General features: G+C 38.5%; 1 protein-coding gene across 2 annotated transcripts in view; it reads right to left on the bottom strand.

The window, feature by feature from the left end:
- The window catches only part of tiam1a (TIAM Rac1 associated GEF 1a), a 74025-nt gene that overhangs the window by 24193 nt on the left and 30535 nt on the right, over positions 1-19297 (bottom strand). For both annotated transcript variants that reach the window (XR_012341711.1, XM_073829441.1), the window contains exons 2-13: positions 18596-18692; positions 15460-16402; positions 14273-14750; positions 13494-13666; positions 11542-11766; positions 10697-10882; positions 8126-8272; positions 7917-7991; positions 5592-5762; positions 2430-2534; positions 1618-1699; positions 1444-1530 (exon numbers count right to left, since the gene is read on the bottom strand). Coding sequence is in view for 1 of the 2 variants with exons in the window: in XM_073829441.1 (XP_073685542.1) it covers positions 1444-1530; positions 1618-1699; positions 2430-2534; positions 5592-5762; positions 7917-7991; positions 8126-8272; positions 10697-10882; positions 11542-11766; positions 13494-13666; positions 14273-14750; positions 15460-16392 (2662 nt within the window). In the remaining variant the exon portion in view is untranslated. The remainder of the gene's footprint in view (positions 1-1443; positions 1531-1617; positions 1700-2429; positions 2535-5591; positions 5763-7916; positions 7992-8125; positions 8273-10696; positions 10883-11541; positions 11767-13493; positions 13667-14272; positions 14751-15459; positions 16403-18595; positions 18693-19297) is intronic.

Consider the following 19297-nt stretch of genomic DNA (forward strand, 5'->3'; position numbering starts at 1 on the left):
AATTCTTTTTCTTTTCTGTTTTGGCCTTCCCTCCACACTTTTGTGGATCAATTTGAAAACAGCATTGCGTGGATAAGATCTTGTCTGTACGTGAAACTTCAAAAACACAGGGGCCTTGTCCACATTAATATGTTTTCGTTTATAAATGTCATGATCGGGGCTGTGGGTCTTCCCTCAGCCTCCCGAGGTCGCTGTTCCTGCACTGCACTTCCTGATTGCATTCACCTGTCTTTGTCATTAGCACTGATCACCCACATCTGTTCACTATCTGGACTATAAGAACTCTCACTTCTCACTCCTGCTTCATGTCTGCATTGTCTTCTATGTTCTGTCGTGGTGTGTATTTCTCTGTGCTCCTGATCTTGGCTCTTGACCGTGTTTCCTGTTTTGTTTATTTGATTTTGTATTCTAGTCGTGTTGTGCCGTGTTGGCCTTTTGTTTGTTTGTTTATTGTTTTATTATTAAATATCTCCTCACCTGCATCTGGACCCAGACCTCCCTTATTCATCCCGTGACAATAAATGCATGTTTTTCTTTCCATTTTGGCCTTCTGTCCTTAACGAGACAGCGTTTTTGTCAAGAAAAGCTTTTTTTTTTAAAGTGAAAATACTTTCGTATTGTAGTGTAGACTGTGAAAATGCAGGCTTTTGAAAACGATGGCGCATTTAGTCATGCAATGCATATTGTACCAATAGATATCTATGTTTATACCAGTATTCTGCCTGTTATGTGCTACATTCACACTGTTGCTAAAGATATTTTACTTTGTACACTCTTCATATCACAGTTGCTGTTCTGGAGTACTTGTAGTTGTACTTGTAAACTGGGTAGTTGTGTTTTAGATCAGTGTTTCTCAACTCCAGTCCTCGGGACCCACTGCTCTGCACATTTTGTATGTCTTCCTCATTTAAGGCACCTGATTTTGATCATCAGCTCATTAGTAGAAAGATTCATGAACTGAACTGAGTGTGTCAGACTCAGAAACATACAAAATGTGCAGAGCAGTGGGTCCCGAGGACTGGAGTTGAGAAACACTGTTTTAGATCAAACATATATTACTGAGTGACTGCAACCTGGACGCCAGTGAATAGTGGGATATTTCTGTAAATAAAATACGTATGTCAGCTCAGTGAGCTTTTTATGAGGTTTTACACATGTGAATTTACAGTTTTACGATGTTTCGTTTCGGTTGAGAAACTTTTGAAAAAGTGTGGACAGAGTGTGTTTTGAAACGAAAACGCTGTTTTCAAATATATCCGGATTAATGTAAACGTAACCAGAGTTTCCATTTTTAGTACATTGCTGTTGCATAAACGTACCCTAAGAATTTTATATGACTTTAAATTATGTGGCTTTAAATTATGACCCCAACATATCTTCCCCAACATTGTTTATGGCTCGGCTGTAATGAAAAACTGCTATCTGCTGAGTTCCACCACATACCTTTGGCAAATGCCAGACCTCCGGCTTTCACATCGGTGATATGAAGCTGCTGGCCTCCGTCCTCCTCGACTACCACCACTGAGAAACCTGGAGAAGAGAGAGAGAGACATAAATAACTGAAAAAAGAAACAAAGAACAGGAATAAATCAGATATAATCTGAACAGCATTGTTACCGTAGCCTATGGCGCAGGACTCATCTCTGTCAAACTGTATGACTTTGGTTGTCTTGGCACAAATTTCGATTTCTTTGTAGAGCTGAACAAAGGAAGCGAGAGGGAGAGACTTTTATTGATTGCACTCTACGGATGTACAGTTCATTTACAGTATGACTTCAGAAAGAGCTTACATACATCATGGAAAATGTCTTAGTCTGCTGAAATATATGGCGTGGATATATACGCGAAATAAAAATCAGCTCGTTCTCAAGAGAGCCTGAGACAAAACTGGGGCTTTGATCATTTCAGGGAGAGTAAAAGTTAAAGAAAGTCAAGTCTCTACAGAGAGAAAGAGGAAAGATGAGAGGAGACATGGAAAACACAAAGAATCTCTGTCATCTTAGAAGAACGACCATGAAAAAAATTCTGCAGAGTAAATTAGCTTTTGAGGTTGCATAGTCGTTGCAGAGGTGGTTTTCCCCAGACGACACAAACACACACACACACACACACACACACACACACACACACACACACACATACACACAGCTACAGGGATAGAAGAAGTATTCAGAGTACATTATGCAGTACATGCATCTTCTACATAATTCATAACATATGCAGCAGCCTCTCCTCAACACTGTCGGAGAGTTTAGACTCGCTTTAACCTACATCGCAGTCAGAGCTCAAAACTTTTATACTTTCTGCGGCACATTGCAGAGCCCGTCACAGTCTAATAAATTCACCCCACGCTGCGTCTGTGACCGCTAAACGTTCTTAGCTGTCCAGGACACGTGCGGCCGCTGACAGGCTCTTTTTGTTGGACTCACCAGGTCACAGAGGTCCTCCTCAGGCTTGGGGATGTACAATTGCACTTGATTGTCAACGAGGAACTTTAGCCGTATATAGTGCTTGGAAAGTTCCAGTCTGTGAGCCTGTAAAAAAAAAAACACACATAAATAAAAACAATACATATACAGTTGAAGTTAAAAGTTTACATACACCTTGCAGAATCTGCAAAATGTTAATTGATTTATCAAAATGCATTAAAGGGATAGTTCACCCAAAAATGAAAATTTGATGTTTATCTGCTTACCCCCAGGGCATCCAAGATGTAGGTGACTTTGTTTCCTCAGAAAAACACAAACGAAGATTTTTAACGAAAACCGGTGCAGTCTGCCAGCCTTATCATGGACGTGAATGGGCACCAGACCTTTAAAAGTAAACAAAAACATGCACAGACAAATCCAAATTACACCCTGCGGCTCGTGATGATACATTGATGTCCTAAGACACGAAACGATCGGTTTTTGTGAGAAACTGAACAGTATTTATATCATTTTTTACCTTTGATACACAGTCACGTCCATCTGTCATGAGCACGAGTTTGGCATCAGGAATGTTACATGTGCACGCGCTCTGTCGTAGAATACGCAAACTCCGGAAGCCGCGATCTGTCGCATGTATACGACACTCATTGTTTACACAGTGCACAGAGATTGTGGGTATAGCGGCTATTCAAAATGGTAATTACTTGCGCGTATCCTGATTGTTTAAGCCGATTTAAAGCTAAAAGATTACGTTTGCTTGCGCAAACTCATCCGGGACTTTTCACTGATTTCCCCTTACGGCGTTTGCGTATTCTACGCTAGAGCGCGTGCACATGTGACGTGACTGATGCCAAACTCGTGCTCATGACAGATGGACGTGGCTGTGTATCAAAGGTAAAAAATGATATAAATACTGTTCAGTTTCTCGCAAAAAACGATCGTTTCGTGTCTTAAGACATCAATGTATCATCACGAGCCGCAGGGTGTAATTTGGATTTGTCTGTGCATGTTTTTGTTTACTTTTAAAGGTCTGGTGCCCATCCACGTCTATGATAAGGCTGGCAGACTGCACCGGTTTTCGTTAAAAATCTTCGTTTGTGTTTTTCTGAGGAAACAAAGTCACCTACATCTTGGATGCCCTGGGGGTAAGCAGATAAACATCAAATTTTCATTTTTGGGTGAACTATCCCTTTAAGAGTGAATTTGAAGAATTTGAAGACCAGGGTAAATTTGACTTATTTTGTCTTCTGGGAAACATGTTAGTTTTCTGTAGTTTCTGAAGGGCAGTACTAAATGGAAATAAAAATATGATATTTAGGCAAAATAAGAAAAATGTACACATCTTCATTTTGTTCAAAAGTTTTCACCCCCGGCTCCTAAGGCATTGTTTTTCCTTCTGAAGCATCAGTAAGTATTTCAACCTTTTGTAATAGTTGCATATGAGTCCCTCAGCTGTCCTCAGTGTGTAAAGATGAATCTCAAAATCAAACAGTCATTGTTGGAAAGCGTTCAATACAAAAAACAAATTGAAAAACCAAAGAATTTGGGAGACCTGAAGGATTTTTCTGAAGAACAGCGGGCAGTTCAACTGTTCAGGACAAACAAGGGACAAATGAACAACTATCACTAAACAAACAAACAAACAAACAAACAAAAAAAACACAGTTGTGAATCATTCTGGTAACAACACAGTATTAAGAATCAAGTGTATATGAACTTCTGAACATGTAATTTTTAGAAATTAAACTATTATTTTTGTCTTGTGGGCTATATGTAAACATCTTTTATGTTCAATATCTTACTCAGGTCAGCACTAAATAAAAAATAACATGCAATTTGTATGATCCCTCTTATTTTGGTTAATTAACATTTTGCAGATTCTGCAAGGTGTATGTAAACTTTTGACTTCAACTGTACAGTCCAATTTAGTACTCATTATGCAAATATATTTGAATACAGATTGCTGCAGTTGACCAATCAGAATAAAGTATTTCAGAGAGCCATATTAAGAAAATATGAACAAATAAGGAAGTCTAAATAAATATCGGGAAACAATTTACACTCAGCAATAAACCTCTGCATTTAATCTGTTGAAGTTACTTACGGCTGTCTTAAAATGCTAAGAGTTTGCCAGTGTGAATTGGTTAATATTCCATTTCAGGACTTGACAGAAAACTATTTCTTGAATTTAGTGTGGCCACTTTGCAGGACAATTTATCACAGGATAATTTATTTATTAATTCTTTATGTTTCATGCTACGCTGTTATGGGCTGTCTAAAAAGATGCATGTAGATGACTCATAAATTTAAACAATGGACAGAGTATCTGCAGTGTGACTGCTCCACTGCCATTCAAGTGTGAACAGGATGTGATGTGTGCATTCTCTACACAAATGCTTAAGGACTTATTTACGAGAACTGTGGATAAGAGCATTCTAGAACAGCCTGCAGTGATAGCAGCTGAGAACGGACAAGGAAAGAGGCCGAGAGCTACTACAGCAGAATGATAACAGGAAGATAACCGCAAGAAGAAATAATCCACTGACACTTTAGCAGCTTGCCTTGGGAAATAGTAAGTTCTAGCACTTTCTCAGCTACTCCAACCTTAAAGGACGGGAGGGCGAGTTTCGTGATTTCAGGAGATAAGTTACAATGGACAAATCATAAGATTACTCTGCTTTTATGATATCAAAGTGTGTTTTAGGTGTTAATTTCCAGTTCATTGTTGCTAGTGGGCTGTAAGGTTACCGGATAGTCAAACTCGGATCTTGTTTGCTAAAGCAGCCCATGGCACATCTGTGGCTAACATGAGCTAAAACAAAAGATGACATATGCAAGGCGACAAACAACCACCAGTCAATGGGTTTCAGATGACCATTATATTAGTGTTCAAAAACAAATGGGTGAACTACTTTTTCTGTATTGATATATATTTCTGTGAGGAAACTTTAAACAGGCAAAAGTTTAAATAGGTGTGGCCATATTCTAATCTTGTCACAACAAAGTAGTTAGATGTGATATTAAATGGACAATATGAGAAATAAACAGGCCACTGAATCTAGTTACCTGCCTCTGGAAACTTCAGTTTGAAAGGATTCAAATAGTCAGATGGAAATGTATGCAATTTGAATAGTTTTGTTTGCAAGTACACATGGAATTTACCTTGCACAGTGCCTCCAGGGCCTCCATGGTCGTCTCCCCTGGTTGTATGACAGCCAACACGGGCCGATCATCAGGTAAAGAGACCCAGGACGGTGTGAGATAGTCGGGTACCCAAACTTCAGTGTCCGTCTTGTGTTCAGTAAGACTTTTCACCAAACCCTCTTGTTCCTTCTGTTGAAAGAAATAAAGAAATTAACGATTTAAGAATGTGCTTAATGTCAGCAAGAAAAAGTATTCACAATTAATTTTGATATTTACAATTTTTTTAAATAAATATCGAAACAACAATATTAGATATCACTATGTATTTGATATACATATCAATACATCAAATGTTGACTACTGTATATACTGTATATTATATTACAACATATAATTTTTTGGCCTTTTTACATATCACACCAATAGCGATATATCGCTCATGCCTAAAAATGTAGGATGTAACTTGATTTCAACTATCTCGGATTTTATTTTACATTTTTATACTTATATTTTACTGTTTTATGGCCTATTTTACTCTGATATGAGAGAATGATATAACAGCTGATATTTTGTGTGCTCTTAAAGGGATAGTTCACTCAAAAATGAACATTTTGTCATTAATTACTGACCCTCAATGTTGTTTCAAACCTTCGTTCATCTTCGGAACACAAATTAACATATTTTTGATGAAATCCGAAAGCCCATAAAGGTAGTAAGGATAAAAAAAGTATTCTCGCAGCTTCATAAAATTATGGTTGAACTACTGATGTCATATGGACTATTATAATGATGTCCTTACTACCTTTCTGGGCCTTGAACATGGTAGTTGCTTTGCTGTCTATGAAGGTCAGAAAACTCTCATTAAAAATATAATTTGTGTTCTGAAGATGAACAAAGGTCTTACAGGTTTGGAACATGAGGATGAGTAATTAATGAAAGGATTTTCATTTTAAAAATACAGAATGAGACTTGAGTTCATCCATCAGAAATGTCTTGGATTGACTGTTTAACATTAATAAACAGCCAAATAGCCAGAAAAATCAAAGAAGACAAATACTATTCTTTTCTTTTATCTCCAAGACTACTAGTCGACCAGAAAAATACTAGTCCTTACTACCTTTCTGGGTCTTAAACATGGTAGCTGCGTTACTGCCTATGAAGAGTCAGAAAGCTCTCGGATTTCATTAAAAATATCTTAATTTGTGTTCTGAAGATAAACAAAGGTCTTACAGGTTTAGAACGACATTAATTGGAACGACAATTAATAAAAGAATTTTCATTTTTGGGTGAACTATCTCTTAAAAAATACAGAATGGAACTCAAGTCCATCCATAGCCAAATAGCCAGGAAAATTCAAAGACAAAGACTATTTTTTTTCTTTTATCTCCACTATTGAGGCATTCACAATAAGACCAGGAATGTGCATCAAGAAAGTAAATTAGTAAATAAGAAATAATTTTATGTTGCCTTTAAAATTAAAGCTTAAATGTGAATTCCACAAGAAAATCTCACATGAATGTCTGAATGCAGATTTACTGAGGTGTCAGTTTTCTAGTTATATTTGAGCAAATCTGCCTTATCACACTTAAGCAGAGCTGTCTGGATCGATGCAGCAGACAATGTGATGATATCTAATCTGAGACTAATTAACTTGGCATCCAAGCACAGCAATGTGCAAGCCCCGCACAATGCTCAGACAGCGGCGCTGGTAGACGTCTGGTGGGTGATCGATGAGCTGATGTGAACCGGCTGCTATATTCATTGTGGGTCTTTCGAGGGCTCTTGGGTCTGTCAGCGGGTCTGGCCTGCTGTCAGTGACGGCATGCTGCCTGGCTCAGATAGCTTATCCCACACTATCGGGTGACAGCCTAGCACCCTCCGCTTTTCCCCTCAACAATCTGCCCACAGAGTAGCTGCGATGGTGGTCCCCCATCATGGAGAGAAAGCAAGCCCACACATGGTGAGGGAGAGCGGGAAATGGGTCAGAGGGACTTAAACACACTCACATACTGGCAAACACATGCAGACAATACATTAAACACTCCAACATTCTGTCACTCAGTCAACTCACACACGCGCACGCTCCCCTCCCAAAACACCCGCCATCTGCCTCCTCTCCTGGCTGTTAATGGACGTGCCGGGTGGAGAGGAGCCCGGGCCTCCCGCCGCTTCTCCCCGAGGCCCTGCAGCCCAGCTTGGGTGTCTTAACTCTCTCTCTAGTTCTTTCCAGCTCCCTCTGGGAGCTCCACACAGCCCTGACGTCTCGGTTCTTATGCGTTCAGCATTCTCTTTGACAGCTTTAATTATGCAAAGCATGCTGGGAGGTGTTAGTGTCCTCCTTACCAGTGTCTCCTTTCCAGTTTCCTCAAACATGTGCTCGAGATTCCTCTTCGCTGACTCTTCACCGTCTACAAACACCTGAGGATCCACCAGAAATATAGGTATTTTAATGCACATAAAAAATAACCATTGCAAATTGTTTGAAAAATAAACAGAGATTCGTTCTATTGAACACATGTAACTAATGAAGAAGATGTCTAGCAGATGTAAACCTGGTTGATGCTGGGTCTGCCTTTGGTTTTCTTTTTTGAGGTAGTGTCCAGACCCCACAGAGAGGAGAAACGGCTCTTTCGTTTACTGGAGGAACGAGACAGGGCCTGGGTGCGTCTCCGAATTCCCCCATCTGTCCTTGCTGCCACCTGTCCAACACAAATACGCATAGAGAAAGTCAATAAACATCTAAAAGAGTTTCAAGCACATGTGATGATAATTTTAAACCATTTAGCATTTGTCACTATAGAGGAAATAGTTCACCCACAAATGAAAAATTGTATGAAAAAGCACAGATTTGTCTGGCTTTGGAACAATATGGGACTGAGTACATGATGAGAACTGTCGTTTTTGGGTAAACTGTCCCTTTAAATATTTTACAAATCCCATGATTGTACAGTAAACACATAAAAATAATACACATAACAATATATCACAATATAGTTATTTTTTCTTTAAATAAGGTTCTTTATGATATCAATATCAATAATTATGATATCTTTTAATACTAATACTAGTCTAAATAAAATCAAAAACTCAAGCTCACTGACGACAAGTAAATAGTCAGCGATTAAATAAGAATAAGAGACTCATTAAAAGTAAAAAGACAAAAAAAAATATACAGTAGGACAAATAAATAAGAAATGCCACATACATCGTATAAAGTAATCAAATGTATAAAAACACTGAATATTCTTCACGGTGTAAATTAAATGTATATTTCTTCGTATTAAATTACAAATGTGATATAGTCAAGAGCAGTCAGAGTTTTTCCATTCGTTGTTGTTTGATTAACATGAATGTGAGACAGCAGATGATAAGACTGCTATCACTTTAAGAGCCTCCCGGATATAATATACTGCTTCACGTTTTCTTTCTCAGCTGTTGCTTTCACTCAAGACCTAAACTGTTTCTCAGACAGTGTGCATAAAGTGAAATGAGTTGTCTTTCACTTCTAATTTAGTTTCAACAGCTTAAAATCATGTTTGAAACTGAAATGCTTAAAAATGTGCACAAGCAATATGTTTTTATGACCATATAGCACAGCAAAGTCACATAAGTGTCCAACCAAAAGAGAGACAATAGTCCAAAATCTCTACCGTTGTCAAATTTCTACCTATTAATCATATCTACTGGAATATTGCTCACCCCTAGACAATAAAGCTTGTTTTAATTCTATGAGAAGATGTCCACAGAAGAACAATATCGTTGAAATAACTCTTAGAATGCTTTTTTTTTTCATCTATGTTTTTTCAGTGTTTTTTCTTTTTCATATAACTGCAGCTCGCACTAGTGTGGACGCTAATATAATTATAGTTATTGTTCTTGATGTGAACAGGCCTTTATTCCGCCTAGAGGTTTTATCCTTCATTGATTACAAATGGCCTCAGTGACACTGTGAGAAGAAAGGAGAAAGGGGAAAAAAACATCCCTTTGCCTTCAGGTTTTAAATAAAGATCAATGATGGGAAAAATTCTGACACCATGACTCAGAAGCAGCACACATCAACTGCCATGGTGTGGAGATGTTCTGTTCACACACTCCAACATGAAACCACACTCACATTTCTGGGATAATAAACATTAGTTCCACAAAAGTCATAAAGGATTTCCTCAGTATAAAAAAACACATGGAGGAGTTTCCATAGACAGTAGTTTAGAGGACATCTGTGGTACAGAGCTTAAAGATAAAACTCTGTGAGCTTGTTTTATATTTTTAGAGAGAGAAGAAACAAGAAAAGAGCATTTGTGACCCTGGACCACAAAACTTTATGTATGGTGTATTTGTAGCAATAGGCAAAAATACATTGTATGGGTTAAAATGATCGATTTTTCTTTTATGGCAAAATCATTAGGATAATAAATAAAGATTGTGTTCCATGAAGATATTTTGCAAAGTTATATGCATGCTAAGAACTTAATTTAGACAACTTAAAAGGCGATTTTCTCAATATTTAGATTTTTGCACCCTCAGATTCTAGATTTTCAAATAGCTGTATCTCAGCCAAATATTCACAGTCCATGGTCACATTTAGAAAAACATTTAAGATGTGTTAGTGACAATGCTTTTAAAAACACAAACTAAGTGGCAAAAATAGCTAAAAGGATGTTTAACAAAGACAGTTAGTGATTTTTTGCTTAAGTGCCATTGACGAAAAACACTCCCTTTTTCGTAACTTAAAACGTCACCGATTTTCCGTCAATCTTGGTTTAGTTTTCTATGAAGTCAATGAGTTATGCAATTAAATGGGAGTTGCATTTCCACGCCTCACTGTGACTCTTCTGAGGAGACAGTTGCGGCTGCATATTACGCCATTCTGTACGTTCTCTGCTGAACCACAGGAATGACAAAAACACGATGGTGACAGCATGTTTTGTTATGCAGTTTCTGTTAGGACTCTGGCCAAGAACAGGCTGGCACGCAGCTCAGAGCAAACCAGGCTCTTGTGGAGTGAAGTAGATACTAACTAAACATGTTAGAGAATGTGAACGAAAAGAGGAAGTGTGCAAAACAGAGAGAAAGAGGAATCAATGCAATGATACTTTGTTTATATATATGTGTGTATTTCATACCAGGGCATGGAAGGACGACACTGAAAAAATGCCAAGGCGACCCATAGACACTTTGGTGGGGCGGGAAGCAACAGCGAGTAGGCGTTTTGGATTTGGAAGCTCGCCGCCCTGCAGGCTGGACAGGTAACAGCGGTAGCGGAACAAGTCCATATGAAACTGCTCCAAATTTTGCTCCCAGAGGAATATCTGAAGAAAAAGAAAGAAAGATTTCAGTTATTTGCTTATTGTTTTCTGTGTTCGCACACTGATGAGGGCCCTTAAGCTGCTGACTATTAGAGTGTGGGCAGTGTTTTTAATACGGCTTTGCTTACTGGAGGAGGACGCTGGGATAAATCATTAGTCAGCAGGCCTCCTCCAAACCAGCATGACCTGAGTCTATTCAGAGAACCTGGAGGAGTAAGCCCACCTCCACACAATCAGACAAGTACATCACATACACAATAAGTGAACAGACACATATTTACACTCATCTTTTATGTAAGATCAGTCAAATCATGTATAATATACATAAGCATTAGACACTGCATGTCACAAACAGCAAATCTGTGAGTCAATTAATTGTATAATTGATGTGTCCTGGTAAACAAATGAAACAATTATTAAATAATAATTTTGCCAGGGTGTGTTAATAGGTTAAGTTTAATGGGTTAAAGGTCCTGAGGCAAAGCTTGCGTATTTATTTGTTATTAATTAGCTTAACCAATGGCATATTTATTTGTCCAACCAGTGGCAAACGAGTCTCACCAGAATCCTAAACCTAATTCAAGACGCCACCGACTGGACAATAATGAGCACAAATTTAAAATCATGAGAAAATAAGAAATGCATATGGGGCATGTCCGTACCTGCTCTAAGATAGTCTTTCTCTTCTTCCCATCAGTGACAGCAGAGAGCTGCATTTCACCCATCTTCTTCATTTTCTCATCCATGTCGATCTTTTGTTCAAGCTTCTTGATCTCAGAGCGCAGCAATCGTACCGTGTCCTCGCGGTGATGCTGACGGGCGACGGCTGCGGCGCAGGCTGAGTGGATGGCGGTTATCCAGTTTTCCAGCTCTGTTTGACCTGATGTCTAAAAAGAAGTGATTTAGAACATTATTTCTTAACGCCATTATTTCCATTTGATCGTCACAGCAACACCCAGATTCTTTCAGCGCTAAAAAAATTATATTCTTTAACCAGATGACAATCATATCAATTTGACTGTCAGGCTTGACTAGTTAACCTTTAAGAATGTCACCTGGTAAGCAGGCTGTGGTCAGCTGTCACTGAATAAAATGTCACTGACACACACAGAAATTCAGAAACACAGTGGCCCATGAACATTGGCATGGAAAAATTCTGTATCAACTGTTTTCAAGTCATTAATGTCACTACCAGTCAAAAGTTTGTGAACAGTAAGATTTTTAATGTTTTTTTCAAGAAGTCTCTTCCACTCACCAAGCCTGCATTTATTTAATCCAAAGTACAGCAAGAACAGTACAATTGTGAAATATTTTTTTGTATTTAAAATAACTGTTTTGTATCTGAATATATTTTAAAATGTAATTTATTTCTGGGATCAAAGCTATATTTTCAGCATCAGTCTCCAGTGTCACATGATCTTTCAGAAATCATTGTAATATGCTGATCTGCTGTTCAAGAAACATTTTTTATCATTATTATTATCAATATTTAAAACAATTTTTTCAGGATTCTTTGATGAATAGAAATATCGAAAGATTAGCATTACATTTATCTGAAATAAAAAGCTTTAAAAGCTTTTGTAACATTATACACTAAAATTTTCAAGAAATTATAAAAATTAATACTTTTATTTAGCAAGGATGCTTTAAATTGATTAAAAGGGATGATAAAGACATTTATAATGTTACAAGAGATTTCTATTTCAGATAAATGCTGATCTTCTGAACTTTCTGTTCATCAAAGAATTCTGAAAAATTCTACTCAGCTGTTCTCAACATTATAATAATAATAATAATAATAATAATAATAATAATAAACATTTTTGAGCAGCAAATCAGAATGTTAGCATGGTTTCTGAAGGATCACATGACTGGAGTAATGATGATAAAATGCAGCTTTGAAATCACAGGAATAAATTACATCTTAAAATATATTTAAATATAAAGCAGTTATTTTAAATAGTAAAAATATTTCAAAATTGTACTGTTTTTGCTTTGCATCAAATAAATGCAGGCTTTGTCAGCAGAAAAGATTTTACAAATCAACAAAAAACATTACAAATCTTACTGTTCAAAAACCTTTGACTGGTAGTGTATAGACAAAAGGCACTTTTGATAGATGATGATAAAAAAATAGAGATTGGTACTATTCACAAGTGAAAATAGTAGTATTTTTTTTTTTTAGCAATATGCTATTTACAAATAGCAATAGATTTTATTTTTCTATGTTAACCAACCCATAACCGATCAACACCCGTGAGGCACGTTATTTTCCACTTTTGTATTTATTTATTTATTTTTAAATGTCTTTCCAATGTGATATTTGATTTGAAAAGGGATTTGAACTTGGGTCAATCATGTCAAAAAAATATGTGCTTTACTACCTACGCCATTGGAGCTGCTGTTGCAATGTTGTTTAATACTACGCCACGTTGGTCAGTGGAGTTCTAGAAAATATAGTCTGCCAACAAGGCAGGCTATTTGCCCTTAGTGTAAATAGACACTCCAATAGACAAAAAACATCACCAATGGCTTGAAATGCTTAAGAGTTCAAGTTCACAGGAGTAACTGAAATCACTTTAATATTAATCTTTTGAGATTCAGACTGTCTTACTTGGAAGAGGAAAGCATCTCCCAGTGCATTGCTCAGACAAAACACAAAGTCTTTCTTGGGATGTTCTGGGACAGCCTGAACAATGCTGTTCTCCACCCAGACTGCATGTTTGTGGATGCTGTTGTGGTCGATCCCTGAACGTCCATCCGTTTCGTAGAAAAACAGGGTGCATCCTAGATAAATAAAGTGAGAAGGGAAATCAGAAATTGCAAAAACAAACAAACATCAGGATTCAATTCATCTACATACACTACATTTTTTTTAATGTCGCACAACTGGGATGACTACCAGAGTTGTCATGAAAAGATGACTAAAGTATGTTGAGTTAAATGAGCTGCATTAGATTTGGAAAGAACTCTTTGGAAAACCTGGTTTTGTTTCTGACTACAAAGTATGGCCCGTAATGTCTCAGATGCTATTTTGTTTTCCTTTTACAACAGCAATTGCTGAAAGAAATGGTTTAGAGCATGAAATTAGATTGTGATTGAATAGTCATGGCAAGGGTAAAGCAATAAAGAGCTTGAATAAAAAGCTCAGAGTAAGAAAACAAATGTATTAGGGTTTGGTTTGATTAGCCTGATGTGAAATAGCAGGTGCATGATATTTTGTAACTGAATTGTGCAATTGAATACCCAAAGAAGTGTGCTTTGCTGTCATTGTATACTGAACATTTGATCAAATGTAACAGGTCATCCGTGAAAAAGATGCACAATATTCACATTATGTCCACCAGAAATAAGATTAGCAATATGATATCCCAAACACAGCTTCAGTCTAACCTTTGAGTGACACCCAGTACTGTTTCCACTTCCTTTTTGCTGCTGGCTCTACCCTCTTATTCTTTTTGTGCATCAGGAAGTTCTTCACAGCCAGCATGCCGGCCTTCCGCACAGTGCCCTGCACCGTGCTAATCAGAATCTCTGAAGGGTAAATTGAGCTTAGCGTTCCACTGCTCCTCTCATCGCTAGCAGCCGAACCATCCTCAAGGCATTCCCGTGTCTGTCGGGAGTTCAAGTCCAGCTCCTGACGGAAGTTCTCATATACGCCTTGATCTCCACCCGGTTGGCGTTCGCGGTCTCCTCCACCTCCGCTGCTACTGCCGCTGTCGCTTCCAGCAAAGATGCTTCCACTAGCAGTAGAGTAGACGGAGAAGGATGCAGACATGGCCTTGCAACGCCGTGAGGAATGCTCGACTTCAGCCGCCCCACCATCAATACCGCTGTCTCCATATTCGCTGCCCTCACCGGCCGTGATATCCTTCACGCAAACAAAACATGTTAAAGAAGACAAAAGATGTCACTCACTATACAGTTACAGCACTTCATATGCAAACAAGAATTCCTTCACACTAAACAATAGTTTGACATTTCAAAAAACCTGCTAAATGGCTCTTCTTTCTTTCCCCTTTTGACACATACAAAGAAAGAGACTAATCTGTACTTATTCTCAACTTGTTTACCTGTGCATGAAAGAGGAACAGAAAGAGGAAGACATGCTACGGACAAAGTGCAGCTTCCCTTTGCCAACACAGAAATGCTGAAGTTCCTCACAGGTAGATCATGGGAAATATCGTGTTTCAAAAACACTCAAAAAAAAAGTAGCTGTCAAAGGCATGAACATGACTCAGGGAATGTTTGAAGTGTCCCCTGAGACCTTTCAAAGTCGGAAGCTCTCTGACAACCAAAGTTCAGATCACATCAAATATGCACAAACATGGAAGTTAAAAGCTATCTGAATTTGGTTTCAAAAACCCTAGAGGTTTTATCTTTCACATTTTATTAGAGCTAAAAGTAGAGGAGAATTGAAATTAAAAGAGTTTCCTCAGAGAATTCCTTAAGGTAATTGCTCTTTATCCATTTCTTGAGTCATACACTTTTGCAACTTTAAACCACCAGCTAGGTTCTACGGAGTGCAATGGATGACACTACAGAAGTTAAGAAGTTGAGAGGTCAGAGGCATAACTCACATGTGTTGTTTGTGCACGCCGTCCCTGCATACGTGAGCAGATGTTAGTCTGGTGATTGAACCGTCCTTCCGACAGGCAGTGAGAACGACGACACGGAAGAGTGTATGCTCCATATCCGTTCCCGTCCTCCTCTGCAGGAGACAAGATCTCACCGTTCATTACGTCCCCCTCCATCCTCGCAGGATTGTGACCATTATAGAGATGGTGGGAGCTACGAATAGCAGGTAGCCTCTGTGTGCAAAGTTCATCTAAAGAGTTGGCTCTCTCTCCTGAGTGAGACTCAAGCGTCCGTGGGCTGGAGGTGCGACGGCGTCCTCCACATTTGTTGAAGCCTTTGTCTTCAATCTCTTTTGTCCCTATAATCTCCTCAGTGCTTGTCAGATGCTCTTGGCTTAGATCCGACAGGGAAAACTCCATGGAATCCTCTCTCCACATGTCAGCAGATTTGGAGCGCTTCTTCTTGAAGCTGCCACCCTCCCGAGGACCATCTCTGGTCCTCTGCAGGTACGTGTCCTCAGCTGTGAAAAGTCCTTCGTCATCACAACCGTCTGGCACCACTGTGTCCATCTCTACTCCGTCTTCAGAGCCTGGCGTGGTGGTGGGATCTCCCATGTTGTCGTGGAAGGACATCGGCCGTAAGGTCATGGCCATCCGGTCCACCCAAATGGTGCCCCCGTAGCCCTCCAAAGCATTCTTCTCTTTGAAGGGTTCCAGGCCATTTTCACTCAGGGATTGTGGGATGGAAGGGGTGCTGCTGGATTTTGTGCTGGTCTCTGAGTTGCGGTGTTCAGCTTTGCTGGATGAGGCGTGACGTGATCGACGAGAATGCTTGCTAGAGATGCGAAGTGAACGGGTCATGTGCTTTCGTGAGAGGTGGCACTGCCCCTCACTGTAGTAGGCGTGGTCTCCATTTTGGCTCTCTATGTTTCCCATGGTTTAACGTCTGTGGAAGACACAACATGGGTTAGATACAGTTGAGGTCATAAGTTTACATACACCTTGCAGAATCTGCAAAATGTTAAAGTATTTTACCACAATAAGAAGGAACATACAAAATGCGTGTTATTGTTTATTTATGACTGACCTGAATAAGATATTTCACATAAAGGATGTTTACATATAGTCACAAGAGTGTGTTGTTAAATAGTTAAACGGCCTTCTGTTCTTCAGAAAAATCCTTTAGGTCCCACAAAATCTTGAGTTTTTCAACATTTTTGTGTATTTGAACCCTTTCCAACAATGACTGTATGATTTTGAGATGCATTAAGAGCTGGGGGTGAAAACTTTTTGAATTTGAAGATCAGGGTAAATGTTAAATAAGAAAAATTTACATATATTCATTCTGTTCAAGAGTTTTCACCCCCTGGCTCTTAATGCATTGTGTTTCCTTCTATAGAAGGGTTCAAATACACAAAAATGTTGAAAAATCAAAGAATTTGTGGGACCTGATGGATTTTCCTGAAGAACAGTGGGCAGTTCTTCATTTATTCAGTTATTTATTGAACACACATACTTATTTACATTTAAATTTGCACCGAACATACCCGTACATAGTAAATTGCTTATTTTGTTTATTGTGTCTTTGCTATTTTGCACATCGTCTGTCTTGTATACTTGTATATTGTTCTTTTTATAATCTGTGTCTTGTCACTGTCATTTTGTTGCACTGCGGAGCTTGTCACTACAACAAATTCCTAGTATGTGTAAACATACCTGGCAATAAAGCTCATTCTGATTCTGTTTCTATTTCAGTTTAACTGTTCAGGACAAACAAAGGAATCATAAACAACTATAACTAAACAAAAAAATAAACCCAGGTGTGGACAACACAGTATTAAGAATCAAGTGTATGTAAACTTTTGAACAGGGTAATTTTTATAAATTCAACTATTATTTTCTCTTGTAGACTATATGTAAACGTCTTTTATGTGAAATATCTTATTCAGCATAAAAAATAACATGCCTTTTGTATGATCCCTCTTATTTTGGTAAAATAATTAACATTTTGCAGATTCTGCAAAGGTGCATGTAAACTGTATATGACATGGCATTGCCTACACAGATGAAGACCTACCAATCACTAGCAAGGTGTCTGTACATGTCAGTTCAAAGATAGATTTGCAAGGCTTTGGGGCTCTCAAACCTGACTGACCAGCAAACACCACATTCTTCCAAAGATGCTATCTAGACCCCATAAAAGAGTCATTGCAGCTTTAAGTAAGATTTATGTAAGGAAATAAAGGTTAAAAATCTTTACAGTGCAATAAGAGAAAGCAACAAAATAAAACAGGATGCACCTACAGAAGAGTAAAAGAAATTCAGTCACACCATCTCTAAAAGTGAGAGCTGAATAGCATGTGACCAGAGCCTCACGCCAGAAATATCTCTGACGCACACAAAGACACAAAGCGGGAGAGTGAGCGAAGGAGTGAGATGCGAAACCTCTCAACCCCCTGTGGTGGGAACATCAGAGGTTTTTTTACAATGACCTCCATTAGAGAGTTCACCATTTGTGTATCTCAGCTACAACCTCTCGAAATTGTTGGAACGGGTTCAATTAGGGTAAAATTCAGACAAATTAGTCTTGAGAAAGAAATAGGAATTCATTATAGAAATCCATTGTGAACAGTTTACAGAATTATTTTTATGAAATCACAAAAAATATCTGTAGGGGAACAGTCATGAGAGATATTTGCTCCATTTCAAAACATATCGAAGCAACACTCCCAACGTGAAGGCTGTCCCAGAAGGAGAGTTAATCATCCAGCCTCGTAATTGCTCATGATATCTAGTTTGCACAAGCAATAACAGCCAATCCCATAATGTTCTTGTTCTAATTCCCATTCTGATAAGCTTTGGGAAAAACCAGATGCTGGGCTAGGTGAGAGAAATAATTATTCTAAATAAGCTTAAATACTTGATTCAATCTTTTATCCAATTTTATCCACATTTGTAATTAAATTGCATCATTTTGCCCAAAATGTACGTGTTTTGTATTTCTTAGGCAAATTAGAATATCATATTGTTGACTGCTATTGAACTTTGTTGAACTCAATCGCTGCAGATCTGCCTCAAAACCAAGATTCTACTGTTAGTACATGACATCATGTACTGTATATAAGATCGGTAGCAGTACCTGAGGCAGAACCAGTGGATCAGATGCATTTCCAGACAGCCATGTTCTTATTTATTGACCTCCCTCATGGTCCTGATCAGCCCTGTGGCAGCTTTCCCTGGAAAAGAAACGTAACATACATTTTAAACAAAGAAACAGTGAAAGATTTAGTCTAGACACACGGATCGTTTGGATAGCTGTTCATAAATAAGGTGTTTAAAAGGTTTTGGATTTCTAAATATGCAAAGGGTGGATTACCAGACACATATGAGAACACGACAGCTCACCTGCTCCAAGGTGCGGTCACAGAAACATCCACAACACTTATACAACAAAACTTCTCACAGCCTCCTCCCTGCTGCACAAGAGGAAGAGTTTTCTGAGATTCGTCTCAGTTCCTTAAGAAGCCAACAATACTGTAATTATGGCTACCCAGCAGACGTCTTTAAGCTGAACTCAGTTATATGTTCTTCAATGCCAATCTGACCTAATTTCTTCTAATCCAGAGAGAAGAGAAGAGCAGAGCGAAAGCCTCATCTCCATAATGGAGCAGGTACAAATACGAGAAGATAGTTCAGACTACACACTCCAGCGCACTTTACGGATTAGCCTCAGAATGACACGGTCACCGTTCCAATAACCAGGAGATAGAAAAAGAGAAAAAGGAATAGGGAAAAAGACATTTCAGTGGTTATAGCACATTGTATCCATATTCCAGGCATG

This window comes from Garra rufa, chromosome 23 (genome assembly GCF_049309525.1).
Source record: "Garra rufa chromosome 23, GarRuf1.0, whole genome shotgun sequence".
Taxonomy (NCBI): Eukaryota; Metazoa; Chordata; class Actinopteri; order Cypriniformes; family Cyprinidae; genus Garra; species Garra rufa.